General features: G+C 36.1%; 1 protein-coding gene across 1 annotated transcript in view; it reads right to left on the bottom strand.

Moving 5' to 3' along the window:
- Window positions 1-1,466: 1,466 nt before the first annotated feature.
- The window catches only part of MPC2 (mitochondrial pyruvate carrier 2), a 20,408-nt gene continuing 3,721 nt past the window's right edge, over window positions 1,467-18,153 (bottom strand). The window contains exons 2-5 of the mRNA XM_012802671.2: window positions 11,370-11,410; window positions 4,725-4,809; window positions 4,098-4,209; window positions 1,467-1,686 (exon numbers count right to left, since the gene is read on the bottom strand). Of these exons, the coding sequence (XP_012658125.1) occupies window positions 1,650-1,686; window positions 4,098-4,209; window positions 4,725-4,809; window positions 11,370-11,410 (275 nt within the window). The 3' untranslated portion in view covers window positions 1,467-1,649. The remainder of the gene's footprint in view (window positions 1,687-4,097; window positions 4,210-4,724; window positions 4,810-11,369; window positions 11,411-18,153) is intronic.

Genomic DNA, 18,153 nt, shown 5'->3' with positions numbered 1-18,153 from the left:
AAGAGTGAAATACCAATTCAACAAATACATTTTAATAAAATTTTTTTGGGTTTATGCATAATGCATGTTTTTTCTAAATCCCTAGCCTAGAAAACACACATGTGCATACACATACCAAACAAATATAACAGTGTGGCTTATGAAAAGAAACAGTAATAGTTCGATTCTTTGGAACCTCTTCACTTTTACCTAGGCCAAATTCTCTAATCCTTTTTCCTCAAAGATGGACTATCGTAAAGGGATAAATGATAAAAAGTGCAAGAGTTTCAATCGCTAATTGATAAATCTTCATTAGTATTATTCAAAAAGTTCTTTTTTGTCTGTCGTGTCTTTAAATTTTGATCTAAGTTGCTTTGTTGATTCATCTGACTACAATTCTAATGAAGACTGGTTTTACTAGCACTTTTAGAAAAAAGCTTAGTACTCCACATTGAAGGCCAAATCAATGTGGAGAAATTGATTTCTTTTTTTTTTGAGTTTTTTTTTCATTTTTCCATACTAATATGAGGGTATAATTTTTAGGTTAGAAGAGCCTAACCCAAGGGGTGTGTTACACACCCTCATGATGTGCACATTAGGTGAGATCCTGCCTCATGCCCTCCCTCCTTCTGTCAAATGTCCTCCCTTCCACCTCCAAACTTGACTATATTAGTGTTTTATTGTTCTCGTGAGCAAGTAATTGTTTATATGTTGATTTCGTATTAGTATGGAGTACATTGGATATTTATTTTTCCATTCTTGTAGTACTTTACTAAGAAGAAGGTATTTCAACTCCATCCAGGTACAATTATTTCTAGTGTGGAATAATCTATGCCCAGTCTCTCCTTACAAAGGGGACAAAGGTCCTGAACATTAACAAAAAGCCTCCTTGGTCTCAGGTACTATGCTAAGCTCTCTCCCTAACTTGTCACAAGTCATAGCATGTAAGTCACAGGTCTGCTGACCCTAGAGCCTTTTCTGCTACATTATAGCAGTTATTGAATGTGATTCAAAAATATACTCACCATAGACAAGGCACTGTGTTAACATATTATCTCAATCTTTACAACAATCCTATTTAAAAATCTGTAGCTGTAAACAAAAATTATACAATATATTAAAAAAAATCATCAAGATTTTTCACAGCAAGTTCAATATTTTAAAATAGTTTGAGGTCATATTGATAGCCATTCCACTACCCATTTCTCACTTGCTTCAATATTTCCTTTCAGTTACAGCTTTTTGGCCATCTTACACTATGTAGGCAGATGATTTAATCTTTAGCATATAGAGTAGTGGTTCTCAACCTTCCTAATGCTGTCTTACAACTAACCTGAATGTATGGGCTTTTAAACATACACACTTTGGTTAACTAGAACAGAAAGAGGCCAGTGGTGTATATGAACAAGTATGATAAACAGTAAATGGTAGAAAAAATATTACTAATATCTATATATAAGTTCTTTTAGTCATATGTAAAGAGAGACTGTTTATTAAAAGTTCACTTTATTTTTCTGTTGAATCAAGCACTAGCTACAAGTTACAGTTAGATTTTTTTGGTGCCTTCCAAATGTCACCATAGTTAACATTGCCTTATCAATCATCAAACAATAAACTAGGTCCCAGTGGTTATGTTCACATCTAGAATGTTCAGGTGATCAGGAATTCTTTTATTGGTTTGCTTTAGCTTTTAGTTCTTGTTTATATCTATAAAAAAAAACAGAAAGAAAAATAATCATCAATAATGATAGATAATATTTATGGCAAGGTGAGAATGGGAAGCATATCTTATTTCTTTTTTTTCCTAGTTGTTTGGTGGTTATATAGTTATAAATATAATCTGTCCAGGGGCTTATAGATATAATACACTGAAAGGAAAGTGACCCAAAGAGTTCATCTGCACCTGGTTTATATTTTAGATAAATAAGATCCCAACTGACAAAATTTTTTTTTTATTTTAGAATCAGAGTCTCACTCTGTTGTCCAGGCTGTAATGCAGTGGCATGATTATAGCTTACCACAACCTCAAACTCCTAGGCTAAAGTGATCCTCTTACCTCAGTCTTCTGAGTAGCTTGAACTATAGGCATGTGCCACCATGCCCAGCTAATATATATATATATATATTTTTGGTAGAGACAGAGTTTCACTCTATTGGCCATGGTAGAGTGCAGTGGCATCACACAGCTCACAGCAACCACCAACTCTTGGGTTAGGTGATCCCCTTGCCTCAGGCTCCTGAGTACCTGAGACCACAGGTACCCCCCATAACACTGACTATTTTTTTGTTGCAGTTTGGCCAGGGCCAGGTTTGAACCCGACATCCTCGGTATATGGGGCTGGCGCCCACTGAGCCACAGGTGCTGCCCATGCCCAGCTAATTTAAAAAATACTTTTACAGACAAGGTCTCATTTGCTATCTTGCCCAGGCTGGTCTCAAACTTAGTTTCAAGTGATCCTCAGGTCTCAGCCTCCTGAGACACTGGGATTACAGGTGTGAACCACTGTGCCTGACTCCCAAGTACCAAAAAAAAAATTTTTTTTTTTTTTTTTTTTTTGAGACAGAGTTTTATTATGTTGCCCTCGGTAGAGTGCTATGGTGTCATAACTCATAGCAACCTCAAACTCTTGGGCTTAAACAATTTTTTTGCTTCAGCCTCCCAAGTAGCTGGGATTATAGATGCCCGTCACAATGCCTGGCTATTTTTTTGTTGTAGTTGTCACTGTTGTTAAGTTGGTCCAGGCCTGGGTGTATATGGCCAGTGCCTGTGTGCTACAGGTGCCAAGCCAGTACCAAAAAAAATTTTTTTTTTTTGAGACACAGCCTCAAGCTGTCCCTCTGGGTAGAGTGCCGTGGCATCACAGCTCACAGCAACCTCCAACTCCTGGGCTCAAACGAGTCTCCTGCCTCAGCCTCCCAAGTAGCTGGGACCACAGGCGCCCGCCACAATGCCCAAATATTTTTTGGCTGCAGCCATCATTGTTGTTTGGTGGACCCGGGATGGATTCGAACCTGCCACCTTAGATGTATGTGGCTGGCGCCTTAGCCACCTGAGCCACAGGTGCCGAGCCCTAAAATTTTTAACAGCCTAAATGACATATAATTTCCCGTGTAAAATTATTATTTTAATGAATATTTTCATTCTTGACCTATACAAAAGTTTGACAAAGTTAGCAAAATGTGGACCTCTAGAATTTTTTACTTTTTACTTACAAAGCACCCTTTCTAAGAATAAAATTAATGGGTAATGGGCTCCTATCTAATCATTAAAAGTAAAATATACTTCTGTGATGGCTACTGGGTTAATCAGGTTTTAAACATTTAAGTTTATTGAAGCTATGGACCATTTTCTCAATTCACAATCCAAAGAAGTAACTAACCACAGAGCCATGGTCTTTCCTTCCTACCACACCCAGGCTTTATTTACTATTCTTCCTAGTTTATAATAGAGAATAGTATAAGCACAAGAAGGAACTTATTCCATGAAGCTAATCATACCCCCTGGAGTTCTCAAAAGATCTTTTTTTTTTTGGCCATGGCTGGGTTTTGAACCTGCCACCTCCAGCATATGGGGCCAGTGCCCTACTCCTTTGAGCCACAGGTGCCACCCCTCAAAAGATCTTGATTTCAAATACTTGATCATATTATAACCATTACTCATTAACAAATAATGTTAAATACTGAGTAAGTTTTTAAAAAAAGTTTCAGTGCTCATGAAACACTTTTCAATGAAACCAATTACTTTACCTATTTCCAATACTACCTAACCATATACTTAACTCCTACTTTATTATATACAATTGAAAGTGAGTAATAAAAGGTTCATGTAGGATATTTTTTAATAAATCATGAATTGTATCTGTTGTCTTAATAAAAGAGACTTTGTGAAAGGGATATCCATCTGAACAATGCACAGTTAGATTAAAACACTAGGTAACATACTGCTTAACTGCTTTTCATTTATTTATCCCCCCCCCCCACACACTTCTCTGCAAATGTTAAATTTCTGCTTTAGGCACATTCCTGTCTTAACATTATTTATGAATTTTTTTCAAAAAAGCACTGCTGCCTGAGTAGCTTCTGAAGCAGATTGTTTCTTATATCCTTCGTAGGCTTACCTCCAAATTCGAAAAAGTTGAGAGGTTCCTGCTGCCCCCACAAAGAAATTAACAGCAAACAGACTCCAGTTTTTGGGAATAATTACAAGTGAGTATCTTGACCAAATAAACCCTGTTGAAACAAAGTATTTTTTTTTTTTTAAAGCACAGGTACTGCTGTAATAACTTACCTAAACATTTATATTTAGTGAAGTAATTACAAAGACTGTGACAACAATAATGTAAGATGAAGGACAAAGAAATGCTATATCCTCAATCTTTAAAAAGTTTCTGTAACTCAGTGCTACACAAAATACTTAATTATTACATTAAGGGGGAATCTTTCTAAGGCAAGCAAATATTAATTATAACTTTTCCCCCCACTTATATCAATGGCAAAAGTCTGAAAAACAAAAATTCAATACTTGTTCCTTCTCTGTTCTCTCCATCCATAATTTAATAACTTCTCAGATATAACACTGTGTTATATCTTCGTGTGTGTGTATGTATGTGCTTCAAACACCCAGATATAATACTGTGTTATGTCCTTTGTGTATGTTTGTGCTTCAAACACTAAACTATTAAATGAACTGATATAAAACAAAAGTAATTTATGTTCTATATTTAGAAGATACTCATTTAGTCTACCTGTAGCCATCAAAACACCAGACTGAGCTGTGCTGAGTTTTTCTGCAGGTCTGGCCATATCAGCCAATCCAGCACCCACCAATCCCTGGGGGAAAAAAAAAAGAAAACATGATCACAACAAAAAGTGACAATGAATTAAAAACTGACTTTTTTTTTTTTTTTTTTTGGAGACAGAGTTTCACTATGTTGCCCTTGGTAGAGTGCCCTAATGTCAGAGCTCACAGCAACCTCAAACTCTTGGGTATAAGAGATTCTCTTGCCTCAGCCTCCCAAGTAGCTAAGATTACAGGCGCCCACCACAATGCCTGGCTATTTTTTGGTTGTAGTTGTCATTGTTGTTCAGCAGGCCTGGGACACGTTCGAAGCCACTAGCTCCAGTGTATGTGGCTGGCACCCTAACCACTGAACTATAGGCACAGAGCCTAAAAACTGATTTTGAGCTAAGTTTTACTTTGCTAATAATTACTAAGCAGGCTTATATATTTGAAAATCAATTTGGGGGGCCTTCGAGTGATACTTATATGTTCTTTTTTTATACATGTTGAAAACCATTGGGAGGGTGTCTGAATGCTGTCTAAGTTCACATATATCGATTCCTCCTTTAATATTTTCTGTCAATGTTATTCTTTTTTAGAAGTGGAATTATTGGAAAAAGTCTGATAATTTTAGGGTTTGGGGAGATCATTTTTCTTTAATGCCAAAGTCATTTCTTTGTCAAATGTTTTTTTTTTTGTTGTTGCAGTTTGGCGGGGGCCAGGTTTGAACCCACGACCCTTGGTATACGGGGCTAGCACCCTACTCACTGAGCCACAGGCGCCGCCCTGTCAAATGTTTTTAACATTTTCTTTTATAGAATCAGCCCACTCATATCCTACCATCAGTATTATTCAGAAAGTTTACTAATAAGTCCTCACTAAAATATCAGTTATGCTAGTTTATTAAAGAATATGTAAGGTGCTTTTCATTAATAAAAATTCAAATCTACACAAAATAAGAGTGAATAGTACAAAAAAGGTCCACATAGTTATCACCCAGAGTCAACAGTTACTGAGATTCTGCCAAACTTGCTTCATTCTCTTCCTCATAACCCCCTTATCTTTAAGTATTATATAGCAAATGTTAGATATGTCATTAGAGAATATATTTTTGAGAAATTATTTTCAGGCTTTTACTGACTTTCTAAAAGAGACTTGTATGGAAAATATACATCAGCAAAGAGTTTTGTTCCTAAATAGAACACACATATATTTATGAATTTATATATACATTTACAACAAGTGCAGATGGTTTTGAATTAATGAATTCAAGATATCAATAATTCTAATTTTAAAAGGGATAAATGGTTAAATACAGGGGCACAATTAGAGGTAAATAATGGCCAATACTACCTTTCTTCTTCTTTTTAATTTTTTTTTTTTTTTGCAGTTCTTGGCCAGGGCCGGGTTTGAACCTACCACCACCTCCGGTATATGGGGCCGGCACCCTATTCCTTTGAGCCACAGTAAAATGAGAATATTAGTATTACCCTTGCAAGAGTGACATAATGACCAAATGAGATACATTAAAAGTATTTAGAACAATGCCTGAAAATATTTATTATTGGTAAAACAAAAATAAAAGTAGCCAACATCTTTAGAGCAGCAGAGATAAATGTTACTCTGTATCTATACCCTTTCTAGCATTACTAGTAGGATGATGGCAGAAGGTGTACTTATATGTTCCTTTTCACCTTTATTCTGAACTTCAGTCAAATAATAGAACTGTAGATTCAGAAAGTGCTTAGAGTATACCACAAGGTTCTAAAATACTCCCTAACATAACTAAGAAAGTATTAGTTTTAGATGAATCCACAGTAGCTACTTTAAAGGTGCTAAAATAAGTGTTTAACAGCATAGGTTTTGGAGACAAACACATCCAGAGGTTCAAATCTGATTCCGCCACTTACTAATAATAGTATATATAGTCATATAGTTCTTCGAACTTCAGTACCCTTCCCTGGAAGACAGTGATAATGTTTACTTCTCTGATTAAACATGAGATAATCTATTATACAACCTAATACAACAACTTGGCATCTAGTAGACTCAAGTTAGCTCCCTTATCACTTTTATTTATTTATTTATTTATTTTTGAGACAGAGCCTCAAGCTGTCTCCCTGGGTAGAGTGCCGTGGCATCACAGCACAGCAACCTCTAACCTTATCACTTTTAGACAAGGAGTGTTAAAAAATGAAATGTCACCATGGAATATTCCAATTTCAAAATGCTTAGAGATAGCAGAGACCTCAGGATTTTAAACTGTGAATTAATCTATATAAGTAGTTCCAGGTGGAAAAACAAATGGGTATAAAAAATCTGCCTAGACAACTTTGAAATATTTTGACTTCTTCTTAAGGAGAAGAGAAAATAGAAAAATTAGCTATGCCAATGGTATACTGTTCAAGAGCTAAATGGTAACAGTGCTATGCAAAAAGATTATGAACAAAAAAAAAAAAAAGCTCTTTTAACTGACCTTTGCATAACAGTTTCTCTTAGGTCAGTCGATGATCTCTGTAAACACACCAACAGATGCCCATGGCATGCTGAATACTTAGGGCTTGTGGGCTATTCTCTATTATATTCAGCCATTTTTGTTTCTACAGATGAGTGGTATTTTTAACCAAACCACTATGTTTGTCTCCAAACCTCTTTGTATCAGTTTTACCTGTTAGTGTAATTTACAGAATTGAATAAAACAGATGAAATACAAAAAGAGGGTTGAAAACTCTTTTTCTATGCAAACTGAAGTGCCTGGGAAAGTTTAAATAAAGATAAGTTGTTAAAAAGTGCTGTCAAATTAGGCATGAACAACACACATGTAAAAAGACTGGTGGAAAAACCACATAAAAATCTAACAAGTTTCTGTTTTCATACTGTTTCAAAATGTCTACAAACTTATTTTGCTTAAAGAAGACTAAAGTGGATATTATACTGGATATGTTAAGGTGTAATTATCCAAGATAGAAAAATGTACAACTCAAGAATCAGTGAATCTACATGTAAATAAAAGTTTTAGCTGGGGGTGGGGGGGGCGTGCCTGTGGCTCAAGGAGTAGGGCTCTAGCCCCATATACTGGGGGTGGCAGGTTCGAGCCCGGCCCCAGCCAAAACTGCAAAGAAAAAAAAAAAAGTTTTAGCTGTATAAAAGATGACTGTCAGATAAATAGATTTTCTTTAGGTTAAAATAAAATACTTAAGGTACATAGGTACTGTGTTTTAGGATTATGTGCAGTCCTTGAATTAACAAACATCTGACTAATGTATAACTTATACTTACAAACAGAGGCTACTATGGGTAATAGGCAAATGTACCTGTTCTAACTTACATACAAATTCAACTTAAGAACAAACCTACAGAACCTATCTTGTTCATAACCCAAAGACTGCCTGTATCTACTTTGGTCTTTATGATCATTTGGTTTCAACCTTTTTAAAGTGGCTAATAACTCTACTACAGTTAAATGTCTACAGAAGTATGGTCTGAACATGTGGCTTGCCAGGTGAGGTGGCTCATGCCTGCAATCCTCCCTGAGGTGGGAGGATAGCTTGAGGCCAGGAGTTGGAAATCAGCCTGGGCAACACAGAGATCCTATATCTACAAAAAAAAAAAGTAGAAAAATTAGCTGGGTGTGCCAGAGTGAGCCTGTACTTCCTGCTACTCAAAAGACTGAGACAGGAGGCTGCAGTGAGCTATGATGACACCACTGTACTCTAGCCCTGATGATAGAGACCCTGTCTTAAAAAAAAAAACCCAAAAATCCATGTGTGGTTTATAATAACAACTCCTATAAGTCATGTATAGACTACCACAGACTATCAAATATTCTGGGTTAAGAAAACACTATAATAGGTTCATAATATCTAACAAAAGAAGTCTCTCCACCAAAGAGCAAGATAGAAGTTTCCACTGCTATGATCTCATCAGGAGACTATGTATGATTTCAACATAAACTTAAAATAGATGTTTCCAATGGAGACAGACACAGTATGAGTAGACAATACTGTTAATATCTTAAAACACTGATGGACCAAATCAAATAACCACCAAAACTATTGATAAAAATCAATAAACTTCTATAAAATTTTAGGTCAAAGAGACTCCTAAATTTATTATAAATAAATAAAAATCACTCTAACTCTTTTAATGATGGTGATAGAAACAGTACTTTAGTAATCAATTCTACATTACAAATATATAATTACTATACAATTTTAAGTGTAGGCAGGGATAGAAGAAAAAGGAAATAGTAATATACTGTCCATTAGTATAGAGGCTTTAAGACCTTTTCTCAATATATAAATATAAAAAAAAAGCCCTGCTCACTAGTTCTCTGTAAAACACAGCTCCTAAGCCACTACCTATTCTAATATTATCATCTTTTTTCTTTTCTTTTTTTTTTTATATAACAGGGCCTCACTCTGCCACCTGGGCTACAGTATGGTGGTATCATTTTAACTCACTGCAACCTCAGACTTCTGGGCTCAAGCCGTCCTCCTATCTCAGCCTCCCTAGTAGCTAGGACTACAGGCACATTAACACCAGGTCCAGCTGATTTTTCTATTTTTTGTAGAGAAAGGGTCTTGCTTGCTTAGGTTGGCCTTGGACTGCTGGCCTCAAGCAATCCTCCTGCCTCTACCTCCCAAAGTGCTAGGATTACAGGGATGAGTAATCTTGTCTGGCCTAATCCTGTCATTTCATAGTTGAGGAGACAAAGTGCCAGAAATGAAACTTGTCTAAGGCCACACATAAGATTGAGGCACAGCCAATTTCAGCACTAATATTCTCAACTACTCAAATGTAAAGCAGAGTTTCTGAATTGTTCTAACAACTTAAAATAGTACATTTAAGGGAAATGTAACAGCCTACAACTCAATGACAAAAACCAGACAATTCAATTACATTTAAAAAAGGCATTTGAGGGTGGTGCCTGTGGCTCTAGGAGTAGAGCGAGTTCAAACCTGGCCTCAGTCAAAATCTGCAAAAAAAAAAAAAGGCATTTGAATAGACATTTTTCAAAGGAGATATACAAATGACCATTCAGTATATGAAAAGATGTTCAACCTGACTAATCATTTGGGAAATGTAAATCAAAACCCAAATGAGACAGCTAACATCCATTAGAATGTTTATTGTAAAAGCAAACCTCAAAACACCTTCCACCTCCCCATCAAAGTAAAAAGTGTGATGAGGATGTGGAGAAACTAAAACCCTTATGAATTGCTGGTGGAAACGTAAAATGATGCAGTTGCTGAGGAAAACAGTATGGCAGTGCCTCAAAATATTAAATGGGATTATCATATAATCCAGCAATTCTACTTCTGAGTATATACCTGAAATAATTAAAAGTAGATACTTAAACAGCAGCATTATTCATAACAGCAAAAACACAGAAGCAACCCAAGTGTCCAATGAATGGATGGATGAACATAATGTGGTATATACAATGTTACTTGGCCTTAAAAAGGAAGGAAATTCTGACAAACGCAACAACACAGGATCTACCTTGAGAATATTATGCTAAATGAAATAAACCGACTATAAGAAGACAATGTTATGATTCCACTTACATAAGGTACCTAGAGTAGTCAACTTCAGAAAGATAGAAAAGTAGAATGATAGTTGCCAGGGTGTAGGAGGAGGGGGGAAGGAAGAGTTGCATAATGTGTACAGAGAAATAGTGTTGTAAGATGAAAAGAGTTTTGGAGATCGGTTACCAACAATCTGAATGTACTTCATGATACTGACCTCTACACTTAATCACCTGGAACACTTATTAAAACACAACCTGGGACGGCGCCTGTGGCTCAAAGGAGTAAGATGCCAGCCCCATATGCCGGAGGTGGTGGGTTCAAACCCAGCCCTGGCCCAAAACTGCAAAAAAAAAAAAAAAAAAAAAAAAAAAAATACAACCTGCTGGGTTCCACACCCAGAATTTCAGATTTAGTAGGTCTGTGACAGGCCTTAAGACATTTCTAACGAGTTCTCAGATAATGCCACTGCAGGTCCAGGGAGTAAAGACAGACACCTTGAGAAGCAAAGCTGCTTTTTCAACATAAAATCAATGATTTGCCAATAGCCACATATATTTCTTTTCAGCTAAATGAGAACTTTAGGAAAGGAAACTCTGGGGAAGGATGAAAGTACTGGGCCTAGATCCAGAAGTCCTAGATTCTGTCATTCACTAGACACTAATAGTTGGATAAATCCATTACTTTTTGAGATTTTCCTCAATTATATTTAGTGTCAGAACCTTCCATTCTCATATTAAATAAATAATAACAATTAATTTGAGGGTTTAACTTACTATTATTTTACTTAGTCATATAGTTTTGGAATGAAATTTTATATCCTTATGGTGGATACTTCTAAGTTGTTGACTAGCAAATACATTCCTAGAAGGCCCCTCAACTATAGAGTTCAGAAAAACTAAAGTAGGTAATGTGTTTTATGTAGCAAAAATGATACCTCTGAGAATATTTACCATGAAATGATTTAGAGGCATACCAAGACTACTTTAAAGTACATCCTCCATAAAAAGTTACTTCAAATTAGTACGTCCCATTAGGATATTTTTCTCCACAGTTTTTGCAAAAACTCAGTGACTTACCCATTTCATAAGTGGAGCCCAGAAAAAAACTGTTCGGGGGCCTGAAAAAAATAAAGAAAGAAAAATTCAGGAACAAAATATTTTATACATATCCTTTAACAGCCATCTTCATATTTAAAAGACCCAAACATTTATCAATTTATTTCTAACCATTTAAACTATGCTTTCTGTATTCTTTGTATTTAACATTTAGAAAGACACCATAGTACTGTTTTTCAAGTTGACTCTTGAACAACATGAGTCTGAACTGCTAAGGCCCACTTACAAGTGGATTCTTTTCAAAAAATATATTAGAAAACATTTTAGGCTCGGCACCTATAGCTCAACCGGCTAAGGCGCCAGCCACGTACACCTAAGGTGGCAGGTTCGAATCCCCAGCCCGGACCTGCCAAACAACAATGACGGCTGCAACCAAAAAATGGCCGGGCGTTGTGGCGGGCGCCTGTGGTCCCAGCTACTTGGGAGGCGGAGGCAGGAGACTCGCTTGAGCCCAGGAGTTGGAGGTTGCTGTGAGCTGTAATGCCACGGCACTCTACCCAGGGGGACAGCTTGAGGCTCTCCCTAAAAAAAAAAAAAAAAAAAAAAAAAAACATTTTAGAGATTTGTGACAGTTTGAAAAAACTCACAGATGAACTGCATGGCATAGAAAATCAAGAAAAAGTTAGGTATGTCATGAGTGCATAAAATTTAGGTAGATACTATTCTATTTTATCATTTCCTACCATGAGATAAACACTAATGTATTATAAAAAGTAAAAATTCTTATGCATACATTTATAGACCATACATGTTGCCATTCACTGTTGAATCATAAATGCATAAAATTTACAGTAGTCCATAGTACACTACTGTAGTAACTTCATAGCTACCTCCTCTATTACCAAAGCTCAACTGTTGCAAATATCCACTTAAAACATGTCGGACTCTAATCATCTCAGCATGAGCAGTTTGTCTCGCCAGCAAAACTGTATATTGCAGTAAAAAGTGATCCATCATCTTTTTTGTGTATTTTACATCATGTTTAGTGCAATGCTGTAAACTTTGAATAACACCCTGGGACTCATATGAAACGTCACCAGTTATGTTGAAAAGTGCACCTCCAAAGTAGAGAAAAGTCATGACATCACATGAATTGCTTGATATGCACTATACGTTGAGATCTGCAGCTGCAGATGCCTAACATTTTGGATAGACCAATTCATCTTGTATATAGATGATGTAAACTTACAATATCAATAAATACAATACAAAATTGCAAATGTATTTTTTCTTCCTTATGGTTTTCTTTCTTTCCTTTCTTCCCTTCCTTCTTTCCTACCTTTTTGCTTTCTTGCTTTTCCCCTTCCCTTCCTTTCTTCCTCCCTTCCTTCCTCCTCTTCCTCTCATTTCCCTTCCTTCCTTCCCTCCCTTCTTCCTTTCTTTCAAGACAGAGTCTCACTCTATCACCCCATGTAGAGTATCATAGTGTCATAGCTCACAGGAACCTCAAACTCCTAGGCTCAAGCAATCCTCTTGCCTCAGCTTCCTGAGTAGCTGAGACTACAGGTGCCCACCACCATACCTGGCTAATTTTTATTTATTTTTTCATTCTTTATTAACTCCTAACTATGTGCATTAATGCATTTATGGAGTACACTGTGCTGATTTGATATACAATGTGGAATGCTTACATCTAATGGATTAACCTAACCGTCTCCTTGCTTACTTATTTTGGTCTCACTGTTGCTCAGGCTGGTGTGGAACTCCTGAGCTCAAGCAATCCACCTGTCCCAGCCTCCCAGAGTGCTAAAGTTACAGGCATGAGCCACTGCGCCCTGCCCCTTATGGTTTTCTTAATAACATTTTCTTTTCTTTAGCTTCCTTTATTGTAAATATAGTATATGATACATATATAAAATATGTGTTAATCGCTGGGTTATGTTACCAGGCATCTGGTCAACAGTAGGTTATTAGTAAAATGTTTTGGGAGTTGAAAGTTATACTGGGATATTTGACTGCATGGGGGTCAGGGCCCTAACTCTCAAGTCATTCAAGGGTCAACCTGTATTAATCTTTCACACAAGTTGTTATGATGTTCTTGTCAATTATTTGTATTTTTGTAACATTTTAAAAATTACAGTATAATGGAAATGATTTTGGAAACTATTCCCAATGCTTTGCCTTAAAAGTGGAATTTCAAGTTAGTTCAGTCACAGATAATGAAGTCAAAGAAAATGCAAATTATGGAATGTTACTGATATGAGAACTTCAGTGGATATGTGCTTATTTGCTAATTTTGTTAATATTTGTAGCTACAAATGACACTTCACCATAATATTCTAGTAAAGGTTCTTATAAAAATTTTACATATTCTAGTAAAAAAAATTAATGAATTTAACTTTAAAGCTAGGAGAAAGAAGAAAGACTAGATTTGCAAGTTTCTTAACAGCAGAGAACTCATTTTAGTCATCCTGGTACCCATCTGCCTTGTGTTAAATGTTAAACAAACATTTGAAATATTGAAAACAATTCTGATTTCCTAAATAACTGAGAATTCGAGAAGCATTATGTTTCAGAGCTAGAAGGAAACTTAAGAGATCCAAATCCAAATCCTTCATTTTATCAATGAAGCTTTATGACCTATTCAAGCAATATGGCTAGAAGGCAGCAGATTGTGGCTGGAACGTAAATTTTCTAATTCTTAAACTAGTGACCTTAAAGGGATACAGTGAGAGGAAAGAGACTTTGTCCAGGCAAATTAAAAATGTAATTAAGCATGCTAAATTCAACAGAGCACTTAGTATGTTGTTTATGCTGTTACACACTGGCTTAACAAAATACAATTATTTCATAACACACAAATTAAGTAACTTTATGTAAGACAACAGTGATATATAAGCAAATTCAAAAAGTTTAAAATCCTATTATATTCATTGTTGCCTTAATATTCCACTTTTCTTTGCAAGAATAATACTTTGTGTGTCATAAAAATTACATCTAAAGTCACCAAAGTGTAACACATTTTCCTTCTTTTCACCTCCCAATTATAGGCGAGTATTCACTCTCATTAATAACAAGGAATATTTCTGTTCACATATGGTTACCTAACACTGAGTTAAATCTATTATTTAGAAAGGTAAAATTGAGTTAAATCTATTATTAGAAACAAAACAAAAGGGTGGTGCCTGTGGCTCAGTGGGTAGGGCACCAGCCCCACATATGGACGGTGGCAGGTTTGAACCTGGCCTCAGCTAACCTGCAACAAAAATATAGCCGGATGTTGTGGCAGGCGCCTGTAGACCCAGCCACTTGGGAGGCTGAGGCAAGAGAATTGTGTAAGCCCAGGAGTTGGAGGTTGCTGTGAGCTGTGACGTTACAGCACTCTACCAAGGATGATAAAAAGTGAGGTAGTCTCTAAAAAAAAAAGAAAGATAGCAAAGTAGAAAAGTAGAAAAAGCACTAAATAGGTTAAGAGTGAGTTGCACTTTTGGTCTAGTTTGCTATAGTCAAGACCGTCACTCTCTCATTCACCTATAATAATTACTGCATACTTTTACAGTGTACCAGGTACTGGGGACATGTTGGCAAATAAAACACAGGGTTGGGTTTTAACGACCTAACAATAAAAAAGCTGTTTAGGTAAAATCGTATCTGGAAGGTATATAAAAGCATTTTAGGAAAAATTAATTCTCAAGTACTTTCATCAAAGCCATATGAGTTCTACATTTTGGTAATATTCTTACTGTAAATGAAAATGAACCCAGTAATAATACTCCTTTTTTGTTCATTTGGCTGAAATACTGAATTTGGCTGAATTATTTTCATGTTTTTCTGTGCACCTTCAAAAGTAGCTGATTAATCTTACAGCAGAATAATTTGAAAAATGTTACAATGGCAGGTGTATCCTCCATCACTTTTGCTTATTAAGCTCTTCTAGGAAAGTATCACACACAGTGTAAACAGCTCCTAGCCTTTAGCATCAAATGATAGCAAATGTTACATACTGGACTATTCTTCTACAATTTAATGTAATCCTTGATATATTTTACTCCTCTCAAACTAATTCACATTCTTCTTCAGCAAAATTCATTATGTTAATGTGATTTTAATACAATGTGATTTTAAACCTACCACAGTACAATTTAAAAATTCTACTATAGTTAGTTATATATACTTACTTATCAAGATCACAACTTCCTTGAGGTTAGCAGCTAAATATTATTCATACTTGTACCCCTACTACCTAATAGAATGTTAACTAAAAAAGGCAAGTTTGGGGTGGTGCCCATAGCTCAGTGAGTAGGGTGCTGTACACACACCCTGGGGCTGGCGGGTTCAAACCCAGCCTGGACCAGCTAAACAACAATGACAACTACAATAACAACAACAAAAAAAATAGCCAGGTGTTGTGGTAGGGACCTGTAGTCCCAGCTACTTGGGAGGCTGAGGCAAGAGAATCACTTAAGCCCAAGAATTTGAGGTTGCTGTGAGCTGTGATGCCATGGCACTCTACCCAGGGCAACAGCTTGAGACTCTGTCTCAAAAAAAAAAAGAAAACCCCAGCTGGGTGTCCTGGCAGCACAGTGTAGTCCCAGCTACTCAGGAGGCTGAGGCAAGAGAATCTCTTGAGCCCATGAGTTTGAGGTTGCTGTGAGCTGTGATGATGCACGGCACTCAAACCCAGGGCAACAGAGTGAGACTCTGTCTCAAAAAAAAAAAGGCAAGTTAGCTAATACCATTGGAAATAGTTTATAATAATTGGAGTATATTACACTGTTACATGTGTGTATATATACACATATGCAAATAACTTTTAAAATACTTTAAAATCATAAGTCATTTGATTTCGAACAACTTTTTCTGGTTTGATTTTAAAATTAGCCTGCTTCTTAAATATTGTTTTTTTGTTTGTTTGTTTTGCAGTTTTGGCCAGGTCAAGCTTGAATCTGCCACCCCCGCTATATGGGGCTAGAGTCCTACTCCCTGAGCCATAGGCACTGCCTCTTTTTAAATATTGATTGATAAGTCTGGCTTATACTTTTAAGAGTTTTTAAGTATGTTTGCTGATTTTCTAATTTAATCCTAAAGTCCTTCTCCAATCTAAGTCTTATTTTCTCTTCTTATTCTTCAAAGGAGCTGGATAGCAAATGTAGAATAATTCTTGAAGCACTGGAAGATCGTGGCACAGACCCTATCTTTGTAGGCCTAAGCAATTACAATGCTAATTTTAGCATTTCTCATATACATCTGATTTCTAATCATTTTCATGTTTTTATGTGTGCCCTCAAATTTTCCATATTTTAAGTTCTGGAGACAGTGCTGCAATAGTTGCTGGTAGAATTAAAACTTTCATTAAATTTTTGATGTTTTAAATTTTTGCTCTTACAAGTGAGTGAAAAACCTATCTATATTCAGTTTCTAGGTTACTGTACTTAAATCTTTTATCCAATTCCCAAACTCTGTGTTGTTCTGATCACAGCCACCATTACATGTGGAACTCTAGCCACATCCCCTGCTATCTTGAATAAGATATAGAAATACTTTTTTCCCCCCTTTGGGTAAACCTAAATTGGAATTTCAAAAGAAATTTTTGCTAAAAAAAAAATAAAACATGAAGCCATTGATTTTCAGAATATAAATTTCTAATACTAATTTAACTAAACTTTAGTCGAGATCAGTGGTTCTCCACTGGGGTGATTTTGCCTCCTAGGGATATTTTTAGCTGCCATCAAAGTGATGGGAGTGGTAATGCTGCTGCTATTGCCATTTTGTGGGTAGAGACCTGGGATGATGTCAAACACTCTTGGATGCCCAGGACAGCCGCTCCCAGCAAGAATCACCCAGATCAAAAAATATCAACAGTGAAAGATTAGGAAACTGGCCTAGGGAGATTGATAATCTAGGCATTCATTCAACTAGTTTCATTCTGTTTTATGACTCTACCCTAAGGTGACCAGATGTCCCGCTTTTGGCGGGACAGTCTCAATTTTTAACAATATGTCCTGTGTCCTGCAGTGTTTTAAAAAAGTCCCGATTTTTGGAAAGAATGCACGACAAGCTAGGGAAAGGCAGGAGAACGGGGAGGGAATATACGGTTTTCGGCTGCCATGTGGCTATTTCACCAGGATATGAGTTTTATATTATTTTTGTTAATTTTATAATGTTAAACTTTAATAATAACAAATAATTGTTGACAACTGATTATCGAGAACTGCTTATCAAAGTTCGCATTGTTGATCAGTTGTTAGAATTCGACCACCATTGTTTGGACTTAATAAACAATGGCATTTTTTGGCATTGGCAACCACAAAAACATTTTGTAACTGTCTCTCAGATGATACACATCATACTGCATGCCAGTACTAGTTAAACAAGTGATGTCAACAAATCAGCTATTCAGATAAGTATTTATTTTATGAATTTAGCAGACAGTACTTGTATTATTTATGTTTTATAGTGGCAGCAAAAAGTCTAGCACCAGCCTCAAAAGTGACACGACTTACGAGGTATCATTAAAAAAATATATTGATAACGAAGAGGTTAAATCTTGGGCATCAGCAAAAATCATAATAGAGAACAAATAGTTAGCAATATTTCATCATTTTGAAACAAACCATGTACCATACAATAATGCACTAAAAATTGTGGGATACACGCTGTCCTTACCAGGAATTAATGCTGCAACTAAACGCATTTTTTCTACGGTAAATAAAGTGTGGACATCAGAAAAATCACAATTAGGTGTTGAGACTTTGAAAGCCATTTTATGTGTGAAATATAATTTAACAAATTCTTGTGAAAAATT

The sequence above is a fragment of the Otolemur garnettii genome, unplaced genomic scaffold (assembly GCF_000181295.1).
Source record: "Otolemur garnettii isolate 467f Iridium unplaced genomic scaffold, OtoGar3 scaffold00016, whole genome shotgun sequence".
NCBI classification, from domain to species: Eukaryota; Metazoa; Chordata; class Mammalia; order Primates; family Galagidae; genus Otolemur; species Otolemur garnettii.
Note: the sequence above shows the minus strand (reverse complement) of the source record. Positions and strands in the feature narration are given on the sequence as shown.